The sequence below is a fragment of the Pongo abelii genome, chromosome 13 (assembly GCF_028885655.2).
Source record: "Pongo abelii isolate AG06213 chromosome 13, NHGRI_mPonAbe1-v2.0_pri, whole genome shotgun sequence".
Lineage (NCBI taxonomy): Eukaryota > Metazoa > Chordata > Mammalia > Primates > Hominidae > Pongo > Pongo abelii.
The window spans coordinates 128,783,877-128,800,004 of record NC_071998.2 but is presented as its reverse complement, the minus strand read 5'-3'; the positions used below and the strand labels follow the sequence as shown (position 1 = coordinate 128,800,004).

General features: G+C 61.9%; 1 protein-coding gene across 10 annotated transcripts in view; it reads left to right on the top strand.

Annotated features, from left to right (window-relative positions):
• Nucleotides 1-16,128, top strand: part of EXD3 (exonuclease 3'-5' domain containing 3) — a 125,115-nt gene that overhangs the window by 26,901 nt on the left and 82,086 nt on the right. For all 10 annotated transcript variants that reach the window (XM_054521277.2, XM_063714587.1, XM_063714588.1 and 7 more), the window contains 2 exons: nt 3,246-3,348; nt 15,638-15,702. In XM_054521277.2, coding sequence (XP_054377252.2) covers nt 3,294-3,348; nt 15,638-15,702 — 120 coding nt within the window. In that variant the 5' untranslated portion in view covers nt 3,246-3,293. The remainder of the gene's footprint in view (nt 1-3,245; nt 3,349-15,637; nt 15,703-16,128) is intronic.

The following is a 16,128-nucleotide window of genomic DNA, read 5'->3' as shown; positions in this document are numbered from 1 at the left end:
CTGTGGACCGTGGAGCCAGTTCCTTCTGTCTTTCCCCCTCGTTGTTTCAATCTGGTCCTTCTTTGATCGGTTTTCAGATTCATTGACTCATCTGTCATCCACCTAGTGAAGCACAGTCACTGAGTCAAACACATTTCAGTGATTACACTTTTTATTGCAGAGTTTCCATTTAGCTCTTTTATGTAGTTTCATATAATCTTCATTTCTCTCTCTCCTTTTACTCATTAAAACCATATTTTTTTAACTTTATTCATGGTTTTTTGGGGTTTTCTTGAGACAGAGTCTCGCTCTGTCACCCAGGTTGGAAGGCAGTGGTGCGATCTTGGCTTACTGCAGCCTTGATCTCTGGGGCTCCAGCGACTCTTCTGCCTCAGCTTCCTGAGTAGCCGGAACCATAGGCGTGAGCCAGCACACCCGGCTACTTTTTAATTTTCTTGTACGGAGTTTGACCATGTTGCCTAGGATGGTCTCAAACTCCTGGGCTCAAGCGATCCTCCCGCCTCAGCCTCCCAAACTGCGCTCGGCCTCCTTGAACTGTTTGAACATGTTTTCTGTTCATTCCGTGAACACAGTTGCAATCGTTGTGTTAAAGTCTTTGCTAACACCATAACTTTGAGGCCTTCCTCAAAGTTGCTTTCTATTCTCTGTTTTTTGTGTTTTTCTGCTTGTTTATGGGTCATATTTTATTGTTTCTTTTTAGGTCTTGTGATTTTTATTATGCGCTGAGTTTCGTGAATTATCCATTGTGGAAACTCTGGATTTAGGTATCATCCTCTGAAGAGCATTGTTTTTTGCTCCAGTGGCAGTTCAGCTTCTGGCTGAGTCCCTTGAACTTGGGGTTGTGTCTTGATATTTTGTCAGGGGCTCTTCGGAGAGCCTAGGGCCTTTCTCAAGCCTCCTAAACTGGGTGGGACTCGACCTTCTCCAGCTTTCGCGGGCTTGGTCTGGATCTGGCGGGAGGCTCTGGAGCAGGCCCTCTCAGCATGGTCTTCAGCTGTGGCCATCTGGTCCTGGTTGTGTGTTGATGGGGTCCTTCCTCTTGGCTGGGCTGGACTGCAGTGTGTCGGGTGCTGTGTGGCCTCTGGTGTCTCCACTGTATTCTCAGCCCTGGGGCCGCGGGTCCTGGGAGGCTTGGGGGTCCTCCTGCCCACACACTCACTGCCCCAGCAGCCCCTCCTGCAGGTGTGCGTCCCCCAGCGGCCCCCTCGGCGTGGTGGGACACTGTGCCCAGCCCAGGCTGCAGCGTGGGGAGCAGCTGTCCTGGGGCTGCCTTGGGCACTGACTGCTGCCGGGAAATGCGGCTTCATACTGCCTGCTGTCCAGAAACTGGTTTCCTAAGATATATCACCCAGTTTTACATCATTTGCGGTGGGAGAGCTGCAGTCCCTCCCCCACGGTGGAGCAGGAGTCTGGAGCAGCCCGCGTGAGAAAGGAAAAGGCACCCTAACCTCCACGTGACGCGGCTGGGAACGGCCTCTGTCCGTCCTGAGTCCACAGACGATGTCCACGTAACTTTTTTTAGGAGGTTGTGTTGTTGTGTGTTTTAGGGGTGCGTGTTGGCCGGCAGGTAAGACAGATTCTTACCCTGCCTGGGCGGAGCTGTCGGTAATGTGTAAAACTGAAGGCCAAGAAGTTACTGTGCCGCGTGGGGCTGAGAAACACACACAGGTCCGTCTCCCCGGGAATGGCCGCCGTGAGGGCTGCCTGGGGCCACGTGGGGCCGCGTGTGGCTGAGAAACACACACAGGTCTGTCTCCCCGGGAATGGCCGCCGTGAGGGCTGCCTGGGGCCACGTGGGGCCGCGTGGGGCTGAGAAACACACAGGTCCGTCTCCCCGGGAATGGCCGCCGTGAGGGCTGCTTGGGGCCGCGTGGGGCCGTGTGTGGCTGAGAAACACACACAGGTCTGTCTCCCCGGGAATGGCCGCCGTGAGGGCTGCTTGGGGCCGCGTGTGGCCGTGTGTGGCTGAGAAACACACACAGGTCTGTCTCCCCGGGAATGGCCGCCGTGAGGGCTGCCTGGGGCCGCGTGTGGCCGTGTGTGGCTGAGAAACACACACAGATCCGTCTCCCCAGGAATGGCCGCTGTGAGGGCTGCCTGGGGCCACGTGGGGCCGCATGGGGCTGAGAAACACACCGGTCCATCTCCCCGGGAATGGCCGCTGTGAGGGCTGCCTGGGGGAGGGCGGCACAGCTCTCTCCTGCACACCTGTGTTAGGATTTGGAGTTCACATGCTGAGCTTTGTGTAACTGCTGTGTGTGATTCAAACTAAAGCTATGCACTCAAAGCCTTTTTATGCAGCCTTGCGTAAGCAGATTGAAGGAGAAGAGTAACCCTCGTAAGTGCAGATAAGGGTTTTGCATCAAAAACACTCCTAGGGGCCGGGTGCGGTGGCTCATGCCTGTAATCCCAGCACTTTGGGAGGCTGAGGCAGGTGGATCACCTGAGGTCAGGAGTTCGAGACCAGCCTGACCAACATGGTGAAACCCTGTCTCCACTAAAAATACAAAAATTAGCTGGGCATGATGGCGCATGCCTGTAATCCCAGCTACTCGGGAGGCTGAGGCAAGAGAATCACTTGAACCCAGGAGGTGGAGGTTGCAGTGAGCTGAGATCGCCCCATTGCACTCCAGCCTGGGCATCGCAGAGAGACTCTGTCTCCAAAAAAAAAAAAAGAAAGAAAGAAAAGAAAAAAAAACACTCTGAGGGAGGCTGAGGTCTGCCTGGGATGAGAGCTGTCAGCGGCTGCCTGGAGTCTAACGGAGCCGCTTGCTGGGTCAGCCTTGAGGGTGTCGCTCCGAGGTCCCTGGTCCTGCAGGCGCCCTTGCCCGCTGGAGGAGAGCACCTCTCTCCCGTGTGGCTCCCTCAGGGGCAGGACACACAGCCTGAGGGGGACGTGGCAAGGGGGGTCACGCTGTCCTCAAGAACAGGCCCCTCTGCACGCCCGCGAGGCTCTGTCTGCTGTGCTCCCCCAGGGCCCCTCCCACCCCCTGTCCTGCCTGCTGAAAGCTGGGACGGTTTGGCAGGGAACTGGAATGCAGGGTCCAAACTTGGCAGCTGTCACCCCAGCCGGGAGAGGAGTGTGGAGCTGCCCGCTATGCTCAGCGACTGGGGGTCCCACTTGGACCCCCCCAGGCACCAGGTCCCTCCACCACCTCCAGGGGCTGCGGGTGTGGGCTCCGCGCGGCTGCCTGTTGCAGTGGGCTCTGCATTCAGGGGCCCCACCTGATTGTCTGTTTCTGCAGATCCTCGTTCCTAGCTGCCTGCCAGCGTCCTCGGCCCAGCCCTGAGGAATGGACCCAGGAGATCCCGCTGGTGACCCTGCTGCTGGTGAGCGCTGCCGCACGGGTGAGTCTGAGCCTGATGGTGCCGAGTCTCCCTGGGGCTGTGGGGGGAGGTGCGTGGGGGTGTATCGGGGGTGGTGGTGCCCACTCTGTACTCGGTGACGAGGGCCAGGCCGCTGGCCCCTAGCTGCGGGCCTCTCTACAGTATCCACGGCTTGGGACCCTGTGAGTCCGGAGGCCCCACTGTGGCCTTGCTGTCCTCGGGGGTCAGGACAGGCCGCCTCCTTGGGCCCCAGCGTGGGTGGCCTGGCGCCGGGCCTGTGACAGGATCCGGGGGAGGTGGCGGGGACAGTGCAGCCACTCAGGGCTGGCCGCAGAGGTGGGAGCTCTGGTCCCCTCTGTCCCTCGGGGTGCCAGGCGGAGGGCCCGAAACCCCCTTGGGGGCTCAGCGCTGCCTCCAGGGCTCAGGGAACCCACAGCCTCTTGGGGCTCAGTGCCACCTCCGGGGCTCAGGGAGCCCACAGCCTCTTGGGTCTCGGGCGGTTCCATCGTGGCCTTCAGGGTTCCTAATTTTTTAAACTGAGGCATTTTTCATCCCTTCGAGTTAAGAAGAACATCTGCCCTCCCAGCACCTTTTTCAGGTTAAAAAAGAGAAATGAGAGGCGCCTTCCCCGTGGGCAAAGCCGGGGAGGCCGCATCCCCGCTCAGCTGCCCTGGCAGATTCAGTGCTGAGGATAAACAGCCCGAGGGGAGGTGCAGCCTCCCTCCCTCCTGTTCCTACAGATCGAGACCCTGCAAGTTGAAGACGGGGCTGGGGTTAGGGAAGCGGAGGCTGGGAGGCCGGGGTTAGGGAAGCGGAGGCTGGGAAGGAGTGGAGCTGCCTAGTGCCAGAGGGGTCAGCCCGAGCCTCAGCTGCTCTCTGTGCTGGGGACAGGCCGGGGTGGGAAGCCTCCTGACAGGGGCTCGGCCCCAGTGGAAGCTGTCTGGGGCCGTGGCTTTGTGGGCAGAGGGTGGGAAGGGGGGCCCGGGGCCCCTTCATGTCCTTCACCCTGCAGTCCTTGTAAACAGCAGTGAGAGCTGTAAGGCCCTGGCCCGGCCGCCTCACCCTGGGCTGCAGACCCCCAGTTTGTTGTGGGTTTACTGCCTTTTCACTCACCGGCCCCTGGCCTCTGCCCAGGCCCACCCTACACATGCCCTGCCTGGCAGCCCCTCCATGGGGCAGGGCCATGGCCCTCTCCCCTGTGAAAGCCCCGCTCCCACGTGGCAGCGGCCGAGGCTCTCTGCCTCAGTTTCCCTATCCCACGCAGCTGCCTCCTCGGGCCTTGGACCCCTCCAGGGGCTTCCTCTCTGCTTTCCTCTTCTGTGTCCCAGTGGGTGCTGAGGGCTGTGGGGGCACCTCCAGGCATGTCGCCTTCCCTGATGTAGCCAAGTCACTGTGTGCTCGGGGAGGGGCTGCCTCTGAGCTGGGTGGGGCTTGGTGTGGATGTGGCCCCCTCAGCAGGCACAACCCTGGCTGTCCTGTGGGGTCCTGACCACACACCTGTCCCTCTCGGGATGGGCCCAGACCCCCTCACCCTTCCGTTCATCCACCGCCTCCTCTGAGGCCATCTGCGGGCCCCGGGCCTGCACCTGTGTGGGATGAGGCCGTTACCTCCCCTGGAGACCACCCTCGGGGCCGGGGAGCGCATGGGACCCTGGCTTCGCCTCAGCACAGAGCTGACTCTCCCTGCACATGTACCCACGGGCTTCTACGGCTTTTTCTCCACCTAAGCAGAGTGGGATGTCTTCAAAGTGCAACACCCCAGCTAGTAGAGCCCCCGGAACAGCCTCGGCACCCGCTAGAACAGACATGGTGCTCCCTGGAACAGCCTCGGCGCCCCCCGGAACAGCCTCGGCGCCCCCTGGAACAGACACGGTGCCCCCTGGAACAGCCTGCTGCTCCCTGGAACAGACACGGCGCCCCCTGGAACAGCCTGGTGCTCCCTGGAACAGACACGGTGCTCCCTGGAGCAGATAAGGCCCCCCCGGAACAGCCTGGTGCTCCCTGGAACAGACACGGTGCCCCCTGGAACAGCCTCGGCACTCTCTGGAACAGCTTGGCGCTTCCTGGAACAGACACGGCCCCCCCAGAACAGACCTACGGCACCCCCAGAACAGCCTCGGCGCCCTCTGGAGCAGACAAGTCACCCCCTGGAACAGCCTGGTGCTCCTTGGAACGGACACGGCCCCCGCCCAGAACAGACACGGTGCCCCCTGGAACAGCCTCGGCACTCTCTGGAACAGCCTGGCACTTCCTGGAATGGCCACATCCCCCCATCCTTCCTGTGCCGCTTTAGGCAACTGCCCTTACGTGGTTTGTGTCCAGATCTGTCAACAAGGCCAGCCCCACAAGAGGCCCCAGCTCAGCCCTCCCCAGCGGGCTCCCCTACTCAGGCTCTGGGTCAGCTTCTTCCCGGGAGGTGTCCTGGCCCCTGTGCTGGCCCCGCCTCGCTGCCTGGACACCTGTCTGCGCCTCCCTGGTCACTGAGCTGGACATCCGTGTCTGTGGCCCCTGGGACCCTGCCCCCGACAGCCAGGCCTGGGTTTGTCCTTTTAGGTAGAGTGCCTGGTCCCGGTCATTGGAGGAGAATCCACGTGGCCACCTCTGGCCTGTTCTAGAGAGGCCCTCCCGTGCTGGCTCAGGAGGCATCATCAGGGGACAGGAGAAGGGGGCTGAGCTCCTGTTCCTCTCTCCCTCCCCCGAGGCCAAGAAACATTCTCCATCCGAATGTCCACTGCGCTCACAGATTCCTTTCCTCCTAAAACTTCAGCCTTGGCCAGGCACGGTGGCTCACGCCTGTAATCCCAGTACTGTGGGAGGCCGAGGCGGGAGGATCACGAGGTCAGAAGATCGAGACCATCCTGGCCAACATGGTGAAACTCCGTCTCTACTAAAAATACAAAAATTAGCTGGACGTGGTGGCGGGCGCCTGTAGTCCCAGCTACTCGGGAGGCTGAGGCAGGAGAATTGCTTGGAGGCAGGAGAATTGCTTGAACCCAGGAGGCGGAGGTTACAGTGAGCCGAGGTCGTGTCATTGCACTCCAGCCTGGGGCACAGAGCGAGACTGCATCTCAAAAAAAAATAAAAACCTTCAGCTTTTGCATGAGCAGGCGCAGTTGAGGTCAGAAAATCCACGTTGCCCACGTCCACCTGGTTCGGGGTTTCCAGGCGGCGCTTGAGCCTTCCTTGGGAAATTCAGAGTTCCACAGACGGCATTAAACGGCAGCTCGGCACCAGGGCCAGCGGGCAGTGGGGTGGGGGCGGGGAGGCCGGCCCTCTGGCAGATGCAGCAGCTCCAGGAAGCACCAAGGCCGGCGGGCGGTGGGGTGGGGCGGGGAGGCCGGCCCTCTGGCAGATGCAGCAGCTCCAGGAAGCCTGCCGGCCTGGGTTCCCTTTCCCTCCACATCCGCCGCTCCTCCCCATCTTGCTGGGCTCCGGACAATGGGAGCCTCCAAGGCTGAGGCTGCCCTGGCTTCCCGGAGGAGGCCCCTGCCCTACAGCTTGGGCCTGCTGAGGTGCCTAGGGCTGGGGACATGGCCAGCCTCACATCCAGTGTCCACGCTCCAGACGGGCTCCTCAGCACCCGCCCAGTGTGGACACGGCGGTGAACACGGCAGGGCCCGCAGGAGAGGCCACTTTTCCTACGAAGCTCCGTGATGAGCACATGCCGCTCTCGTAATGCACAGTGAACGCGCAGGTTTCTGGAGACGCCGCCCTCTCAGAGGCCTCACTGGTGGGCTGTGGCTGTGGGTGGAAGTGGGGACACTTGAGGAAGGGCAGCGGCCGAGGCCCTGCTGGGAGCGGGGGAAGGAGAAGCTGCCGAGGCCGCCCTGCCCCTCTCCATGCCGAGCAGGCCACCTCCGCCCCACCATGGGTGCCCCAGAGGTGTGGGCACCAGATCTGCCTCCAGGACCCTGGGGATGGGCTTGTCCCAGTCCCACGACCGGGTCACAGGCACTTTTTGGCAGCCTCTGAGCCACCCTCACTGTGTCCTCAACCCCTGCCCTCAGCGTCCACTGGCCTTGACCTGGCCAGGAGGCTCCCAGGCCTTTCTCTCCTCAGCTCCACTGAAGGAGGCTGAGCTGGCCTGGCCCGGCACCTGCCCAGGCCCAGCTGGCAGTGGGCGTGGCGCTTTCTCTGCCTCCAAGGCTGCGGAGCCAAACCTCGGGCTGTGACATGAGGGTGACATGAGGGAGACAGGAGGGGAGTCACAGCTGGCCTCATAAAACCGTGAAAACACCCTCCCACACCTGCCAGCAGAGAGGGCTCGTCTTCCTCACTGTGTGACCGGGCCACGCTGCCTAACCTGTTTTCTCATCTGAATGATGACTCTAACACCAATACTGGGCCTTATTTCTGTGTGAATATTGAAGGAGTTAATTTATGTAAAACCACCCAGAACATACTGTTATCTTTTTAGTTTTTATATATTTGTGTAATTTTTATTTACTTTTTGTGTGTGTGTGTGTGACGGAGTCTTGCTCTGTTGCCCAGGCTGGAGTGCAGTGGCACAATCTTGGCTCACCGCAACCTCCGCCTCCCGGATTCACACCATTCTCTTGCCTCAGCCTCCCGAGTAGCTGGGACTACAGGTGCCTGCCACCACTCCCGGCTAATTTTTTGTATTTTTTTAGTAGAGATGGGGTTTCACTGTGTTAGCCAGGATGGTCTCGGTCTCCTGACCTCATGATCCGCCTGCCTCAGCCTCCCAAAGTGCTGGGATTACAGGTGTGAGCCACCACGCCCAGCCTTTTTTTTTTTTTTTTTTTGACAGAGTCTCGCTCTGTCACCCAGGCTGGAGTGCAGTGGCGCAACCTCGGCTCACTGCAACCTCCACCTCCCGGGTTCAAGTGATTCTCCTGCCTCAGCCTCCTGAGTAGCTGGGATTACAGGCACCCATCACCACGCTTGGGTAATTTTTGTATTTTTAGTAGAGATGGGGTTTCACCATGTTGGCCAGGCTGGTCTCGAACTCCTGACCTCACGTGATCTGCCCGCCTCGGCCTCCCAAAGTGCTGGGATTACAGGCATGAGCCACCGTGCCGGGTCTGTTACTTTTTAAAAATAGGCATTTCATCTTCCAAGATTTCTGTTGTAGGTAGGATCTTTTCTTCAGCAGATTTTCTGACCTGAGGTTGCAGAATGAAATTTGGGGATCTCTCTGTCCCTCTCTGCGTGTGTCCACCTGGCTCCCAGTGTCCCAGCTCCTTGCCAGCCTCACTGTCCCTCTCTGTCCCTCTCGCTCCGAGCGTCCCAGCACCTCGATGTCCTCACTGTCTCTCTCTGAGTGGCGTCTGCCTCGTGCCCCCTGGGCTGGTACCGCCCTTTCCCTCTCTGCCTCCCTGTGGGGTCCACAGCAGTGAACGGTGGGCTCTCCCCCTCATCCCACTTTCCCAGCAGAGGCAGCTTGGGCTCAGGCTGGGTCAGGTTCTGTCTCCAAGGCCCTCGGCTTCATAGATGAGGCAAGTGAGTAGGACTGAGGGTGAGGGGACCCATGACCGATGAGAGACGGTGCTGTGCTGGGGTTGCGGGCCGCTGTGTTGATAGACAGAGCAAGGGGCTCCATGCCAGATGCTGGACCACCGGGACCCCCTTCACCTCACTCCCCAGACACGGGCCGTCCTCTGCCGTGAGCCGAGGTGGAGAGCACACGCTGCCCACCGGGCCTGGGGTCTCGTTGCCACCTCCGTCCTTATGTCCCCCGCCCTGCCTGCAGCTGAGCACAGGCAGATGTGGGTGGAATCCGAGACCAGAGACGGTTGGGCTGGAGGGGGTGGCCCCGTCTCAGCTGCCCCCGGAGGCCAGAAGGCCACCAGGACACAGACTCGTGGCAGAGGGACGGAGGCCCCAGTGCGTGGTGGGTGGGCGCAGCCTCTCAGGACACGCTTGTGGGAGGTGCCATGGGGTCTCTGAGGTGAGCTGAGGTCGTGGGCTGGCCCTTTCTGCTGTCCGTGGGCAGTCAGAGGGCTGACCCAGGCGGGGTGCTGCGCGGATAGCAGGTGCCCGGACCCATGGGCATGCAGGTCACCACAGCACGTGGGGTCTGGTCTGGGCGGCCGGGCTCTTCTACACTCACTGCCGCGGGGTCTGATGCTGCAGGCAGGTGTGGGACGGCCTTGGAGACGGGCTGTGAGCTTAGTGACCCAGGCCCTAAGAGGAGAGCCGGCTGCGGGGGAGACCCACTTGGGGGCTTTGTGAAGACCACGTCACAGACTTCCTGCCCAGAGGCCGGGTGTCCCCTGCCAGCATCCGCTGCCCGGTGTCCCCTGCCCAGCATCCGCTGCCCAGTGTCCTCTGCCTGGCACCCGCTGCTGGGGTCGGCCTCAGTTCCTGGGGCTTCTGTGCCCCCAACCCTGTGGATAAAAAGCCCCCTGTGTTTCTCATCCCTGCTTTATGGTAGAGTGTCGGGAATAACAGAGCCTTCGGCGCCATCCACTCCACGGCCCACAGTTTCCCGAGCGCGTCTGTCCTTCGGCGCCGTCCACTCCGCAGCCCACAGTTTCCCGAGTGCGTCTGTGTCTCAAGGCGAAGGCAGCCTCGTTAGCCGGGTGCTGTTTGGAGGAAGTGGCATCCCTGTGTTCTGCCCATCCTGCATCCCTGCAACCATCCGTACTCCTGTCGGCTGGCGCGGGGGTGTCAGTTGGGGAGCCGTCCTGGCCGCCTCTGCCTGGACACCCTCAGGCTGACCCCACAGAGTTCCTGAGCCCTCCCAGGCACGTTTTGGGGAGGGTGGCTGGGGGGGAAGCCAGTACGGGCACCAGGCGCTGGTGCTGGGCAGGGACCATGATTCAGCCCTCCAGAGAGAAGTAGCCCAGCTCTTGGATGTGAATCCACATTCGGGGGACTGTGGGACTTTTATTCTTGAGCTTGAGTTTCTTCTAGGTGTCCTCCTAATACACAGCTGCCCTGCTCTGCCCCTACCCACACAGTTCCGAGGAGCAGGGTCCGGGGTCAGGCGTCAGCCTCCTGGCCAGGGCCATCTGTCTCAGCGTCCTAGACCTGCCTGTCTGCAGGTCCCAGGCATCGGTGCGGCGCTGATGAACTTGGCGAATTCAGGGAACTTGGGCCTGGGTGTGGAGGTGGGGGCCAGAGGCCACCCACGGAACTCCTGCCGAACATCCACACTGGGGACCAAAGGCCCCCAGAAGCTACTGCACGAGGAGGCGACCTCAGGGAGGGCTGGCTGGGGCTTCTGGGGCCGGAGAGCGGGTCTGGGAGGTCCCTTGGTGTCAGCTCCAAGCCCCACCCGCCCTTCTCAGACCCCCATGCCCCTGCGTGGTATCCCTGAGTTGGGGTGCATGGGGTGCTGTGTGCTGAGCGGGGTGTGTCCCCCAGGGCTCTCCCAGGCACCCTGTCCTCTCACTGCTGAGCCCCGGGGCTCAAAGAGCTCGCTTGTCTTCTTCGTTCAGACAGAAGCCACCCCTGGACATCCTGTTTTTCTTCTGTTGTACGAACAGGAAGCCAGCAATTGTGTGAGATGAGTGTCAGCATGGCCGTGTCCGAGCCCGGCACAGCAGAGACTTGTCCCACCACACCTGCCACGGGTCCCTCCAGCTCTGGCCCGAGAGACTCAGGGCTCCCCGGGGCTCCCCGGTTGCGTGGGCTGTGAGCACCATGTGTGCACAGCTGGCCCTGGAATGGCCAGAGCGGGCACCGTGGAGTGTCCATCGTGCACCGGCCATGGCCCGGAAGGAGACCCAGGCGGTCACTGCCCTGAGGCTCAGCGTTGAGGCCTCAGTGAAGCAACAGGGGCAGAAGGGCAGGGGCCGGGGGCCAGGCAGGGAGCAGGGGCCGGGTACCAGGTACCAGGCAGGGAGCAGGGGCGCTAAGGGGGCCAGGCAGGGAGCAGGGGCCGGGGGCCAGGCAGGGAGCAGGGGCGCTGACGGAGGCAGGCAGGGAGCAGAGGCACTGAGGGGGCCAGGCAGGGAGCAGGGGCCGGGGGCCAGGCAGGGAGCAGGGACGCTGACGGAGGCAGGCAGGGAGCAGGGGTGCTGAGGGGGCCAGGCAGGGAGCAGGGGCGCTGATGGAGGCAGGCAAGGAGCAGGGGCGCTGAGGGGGCCAGGCAGGGAGCAGGGGCCGGGTACCAGGTACCAGGCAGGGAGCAGGGGTGCTGAGGGGGTCAGGCAAGGAGCAGGGGCCGGGGGCCAGGCAGGGAGCAGGGGCGCTGAGGGGGCCAGGCAGGGAGCAGGGGTGCTGAGGGGGCCAGGCAGGGAGCAGGGGCGCTGATGGAGGCAGGCAGGGAGCAGGGGCGCTGAGGGGGCCAGGCATGAAGCAGGGGCCGGGTACCAGGTACCAGGCAGGGAGCAGGGGTGCTGAGGGGGTCAGGCAAGGAGCAGGGGCCGGGGGCCAGGCAGGGAGCAGGGGCGCTGAGGGGGCCAGGCAGGGAGCAGGGGCGCTGACGGAGGCAGGCAGGGAGCAGGGGTGCTGAGGGGGCCAGGCAGGGAGCAGGGGCGCTGATGGAGGCAGGCAGGGAGCAGGGGCGCTGAGGGGGCCAGGCATGAAGCAGGGGCCGGGTACCAGGTACCAGGCAGGGAGCAGGGGTGCTGAGGGGGTCAGGCAAGGAGCAGGGGCCGGGGGCCAGGCAGGGAGCAGGGGCGCTGAGGGGGCCAGGCAGGGAGCAGGGGCGCTGAGGGGGCCAGGCAGGGAGCAGGGGCGCTGAGGGGGCCAGGCAGGGAGCAGGGGCGCTGAGGGGGCCAGGCAGGGAGCAGGGGCGCTGAGGGGGCCAGGCAGGGAGCAGGGGCGCTGAGGGGGCCAGGCAGGGAGCAGGGGCGCTGAGGGGGCCAGGCAGGGAGCAGGGGCGCTGAGGGGGCCAGGCAGGGAGCAGGGGCGCTGAGGGGGCCGGGCAGGGAGCAGGGGCGCTGAGGGGGCCGGGCAGGGAGCAGGGGTGCTGAGGGGGCTTCCGGGCAGGCTGCTGGGTGCTCGAGAAACAGCCTCAGGCCCAAGGGGCAGGGTCCGGGTCACAAGGAGGGTGGGCTGGGAGGATGTGCTGGGCCCCGGCTTTGACTCTCAAGGCTGAGGGACCACAGCGGAGTCCATTAAGTGGCCTGGCCCGCCCCATATTTCTGTAGGATGCTAGGGCTGTGCCGTGCTGCGGGGCTGGGTGTTGTCTGAGGGCACAGCGTCAAGGCAGGGAGGCCCCTGGGAAGTTGGAGTGGCCCAGGTCGGCGGGAGGGGGCAGACCCTGCCCACCTGGAGGGCAGAACCAGCAGGACCTGAGCAGGGTGAACTGACTGAGCAGCAGCACTGACTGGGGAGTGGGAGGGCCGGCATCACCAATTTCCCACCTGGAAAGGTGGATCTCGATTTGGAAAACTTAAAAAGAATAATAAGGACACCCTGCTTATTGATGGATGGATTGATTGACAGGTTCTCACTCTGTCCCCCAGGCTGGAGGGCAGTGGCACAATCAGGGTTCACTACGGCCTCAACCTCCCAGGCTCCAGCCTCCCAAGTGGCTGGGACCTCAGGTGCGCCACCATGCCCAGCTAATTTCATTTATTTTGGTAGAGATGGAGTCTTGCTATCTTGCCCAGGCTGGTCTCAAACTCCAGGGCTCAAGCGACCCACCCACCTCAGCCTCCCAAAGTGCTGGGATTACAAGTGTGAGCCACCTTGCCCAGCTTCACCCTGCTTTTAAAAATATGTGAAATATACATAACATGAAATTTACCATTTTAACCACTTTCTGTGTACACTCAGTGGCATTAAGTGCATTCACGTGGCTGCACAGCCGCCACCAGTGTCCACCTTCAGAACTTTCTCATCTCACACATCTGAAACTCTGCTTTAAAAGAAAATCTGGGCTGGGCGCGGTGGCTCACGCCTGTCATCCCAGCACTTTGGGAGGCTGAAGTGGACGGACCAATCGAGCTCAGGAGTTCAAGACCAGCCTGGCCAACATGGTGAAAACCCGTCTCTACTAAAAATACAAAAATTAATCAGGCGTAGTGGTGAGCGCCTGTACTCCCAGCTACTCCGGAGGCTGAGGCACGAGAATCACTTGAACTTGAGAGGTGGAGGTTGCAGTGAGCCGAGATCACAGCACTGCACTCCAGCCTGGGTGACAGTGAGACTCCATCTCTAAATAAAATATTAAATTAAATAACAAAATAAGTCTCTTGTTTATTGTGAAGTGCAACCCACGTGTAGGAAGGAACGCAGAGCACACGATGCGGCTCGGCACGTGATAGTGAACACACCACAGCAGGCTCCGCCCAGCCCCGCCCGGCCCCATCGCCGGCCCCATCGCCGGCCCCGCCCAGCATGCAGCACCCAGAAGGCGGGGCCCGTCACACTGCCTGCCATGGCCACGTGGTGGGGTACATCCTCCCCACCTGGGCATCATCCTGGGGCTGATCCACTTGCTCCGTCCTCCTACAGTGGACATTTGAGTGTTCTCAGCCTCTGTGTGCGGCACACTGTGCGCGATGGTGGGACAGTTCTGAGTGCAGACAGGAACGCTGGCCCGTGCCACCCAGGCCCAGGTGGCTGCAGAGCCACAGTGGTGGAGCCCGGGTGCCCCACGATGTTTTATGGTTTTGTTTTTTTTTTTTTTTTTTTGAAACAGAGTCTTGCTCTGTTGCCCAGGCTGGAGTGCAGTGGCCCGATCTCGGCTCACTGCAACCTCTGCCTCCTGGGTTCATGCTGTTCTCCTGCCTCAGCCTCCCGAGTAGCTGGGACCCCCCTACTCGGTGGCACCCGCCACCACACCCAGCTAGTTTTTGTATTTTTAGTAGAGATAGTGTCTCAGCACGTTGGCCAAGCTGGTCTGGAACTCCTGACCTCAAATGATCCACCTGCCTCGGCCTCCCAAAGTGCTGAGGAGAGACAGCCGGGTTTTGTTTTGCATGAGCTGCTTTTGTTACATTTCTCCCAGGGAATCTGACATTGCTGATGCTGTTGTAAGTGATTTTTGGAATGGCCATTTCTGTTTGTTGCTGATTTTCTCATTTTGGCTTGTGCTGAGCATTGATGCCGAACCCATTGGTTAATTCTAACGGCGTAGTTTTGATCCTTCGTGGCTTTCTGCGTAATCAGTCACATTGTCAGCCTGTCCTGATGTTTCTGTTTTCCTTCCGCATTGGATGCCACCTGCATGGGATGGCTCCAGGCCAGGCTGTGGTGTCCTCACGCGCTGCCCTGAGCATCACACCTCACGCTCGCCCATGGCTTTTACCCAGTTCAGGGCGCTCCCTGCCCGTCTCAGGCGAGTTATTTCTTAAATTGTGAGCTGAACTGAATTTTAGAACACTTGCTCTGTGTCTACCGAAAGGGCCACGTGGTTCTCTCCTCCGTTCCAGTCCTGGGCTGAATCACACCCTTGGGCTCTCATGTTAAGTCAGCCTGGCTCTCCGGGGTGACCCCTGTCACGCACGCTCCTCTGGCGTGTGTGGCAGAATCCAGCTGCTGAGGTCTGATCTGATCTCATGTGAGTCCTCAGCCTCCCTCACAGCAACACAGGGACTTCCCTGTTCCCGTCCTGCCCTCCAGGGGGGCCCAGCAGCTTCCACAGCCCCCCAGGTCCAGGGGGGAGTTCACTGCGGAATCCACCCAGGCTCCTGTCCTCAGGCGCTCCCCTGTGGAGTCCCTGCTGGCACCCGCCCCTCCCTGGCCTCCGACCCCGACCCTACCACGTGACCAGGCCCGGGTGGGTCCCCACTCCCCTGAACCACCAGCCTCCAAGCCAAGCTGTGCAGCCCCCAGGTTCTGTCTGGAAACCTCCCTTGGGTCTCGCTCTGGTAGCTCTGTCCGTGTGGGGCAGCCTCTTTGGTCGGCACTTTTGCTGCAGAGCTTGCACAGTGAGGTGGGGGCCCCCCAGGCAGGGCTGGAGGGAGGGGGAGGTGCTGGAGGGAGGGGGTGGTGTGGGAGGGCCGGGGACGAAACCTAAAGAGGGCAGGGGCTTGGGGTCCTCGTGGTGCCAGGACTGCGGTGCAGGGTTTGGGCGAGAAGATGCTGATGAGGTTGCCAAGGGCGCCGGGCAGAGCAGGCCCACGAGGGCTGCTCTGCAACTGTAGCTGAAAACCGAGGCCCAGCTCCCAGGGCTGAGCGTGGATGAAGTGCTGCCGGGCGCACTCAGCTGGATGGGCCGCCACGGGCCACAGGGAAGGGACAGGGGTGAGCCTGGGCCAGAGTGGGTGCTGCCGCACCTGGCGGGTGTGTTGTGTGTGTGCCGGACAGAGGTGGGGGTGGTTCCCGGCCCCCCAGGTCCAGAGGAGCCCCAGGCATTGCGGGTCAGTGGGGGACTTCCCGGCGGGCTGTGCAATAGCCCCTGCACCTGCCTCTCCCTCCCACGGCTGTTATCTTGTCTCCACAGGCCAGGACCCCCTCCTGCTCCTGCAGGCCCTGCAGACCCTGTGGTCCACGCGGGAGCGGCAGCAGGTGAGTGGACGTGGCAGCCACCACGTGCCGAGTCACAGCCGGCAGAACTGACTGTTGGGCAGAAACTGGCCTAACAGGAGGCCTCCCTGGTCAGGAAGCTGCACAGCCCCCCACGGCCGCCTCCAGGGTGGCCTGTGTGGGGCAGGGGGCAGTCTTCCTCAAGTCCCCAGGGTGGTAAAGGCACTGCCTGGCCCCAGCAGCCCTTCTGAGGTCACCTCTGGGAGGCTCAGGGGCCACTCACCTGCAGGGACACAGCTGTCGCCAGCACTGCCAGGCCTGAGGCCCCGTCCTGCCACCGCCAGAGCACCCAGGCCCGGGTGGCCATTGGGGCAGGTGTCCAGGACAGGGAGGCCTTAGGAAGGGGTGGGACTTGAGCCGGGCAGGAGGCTGGGCGGGAGAGACTGCAGAGGGAGGGCCGGCCACCTG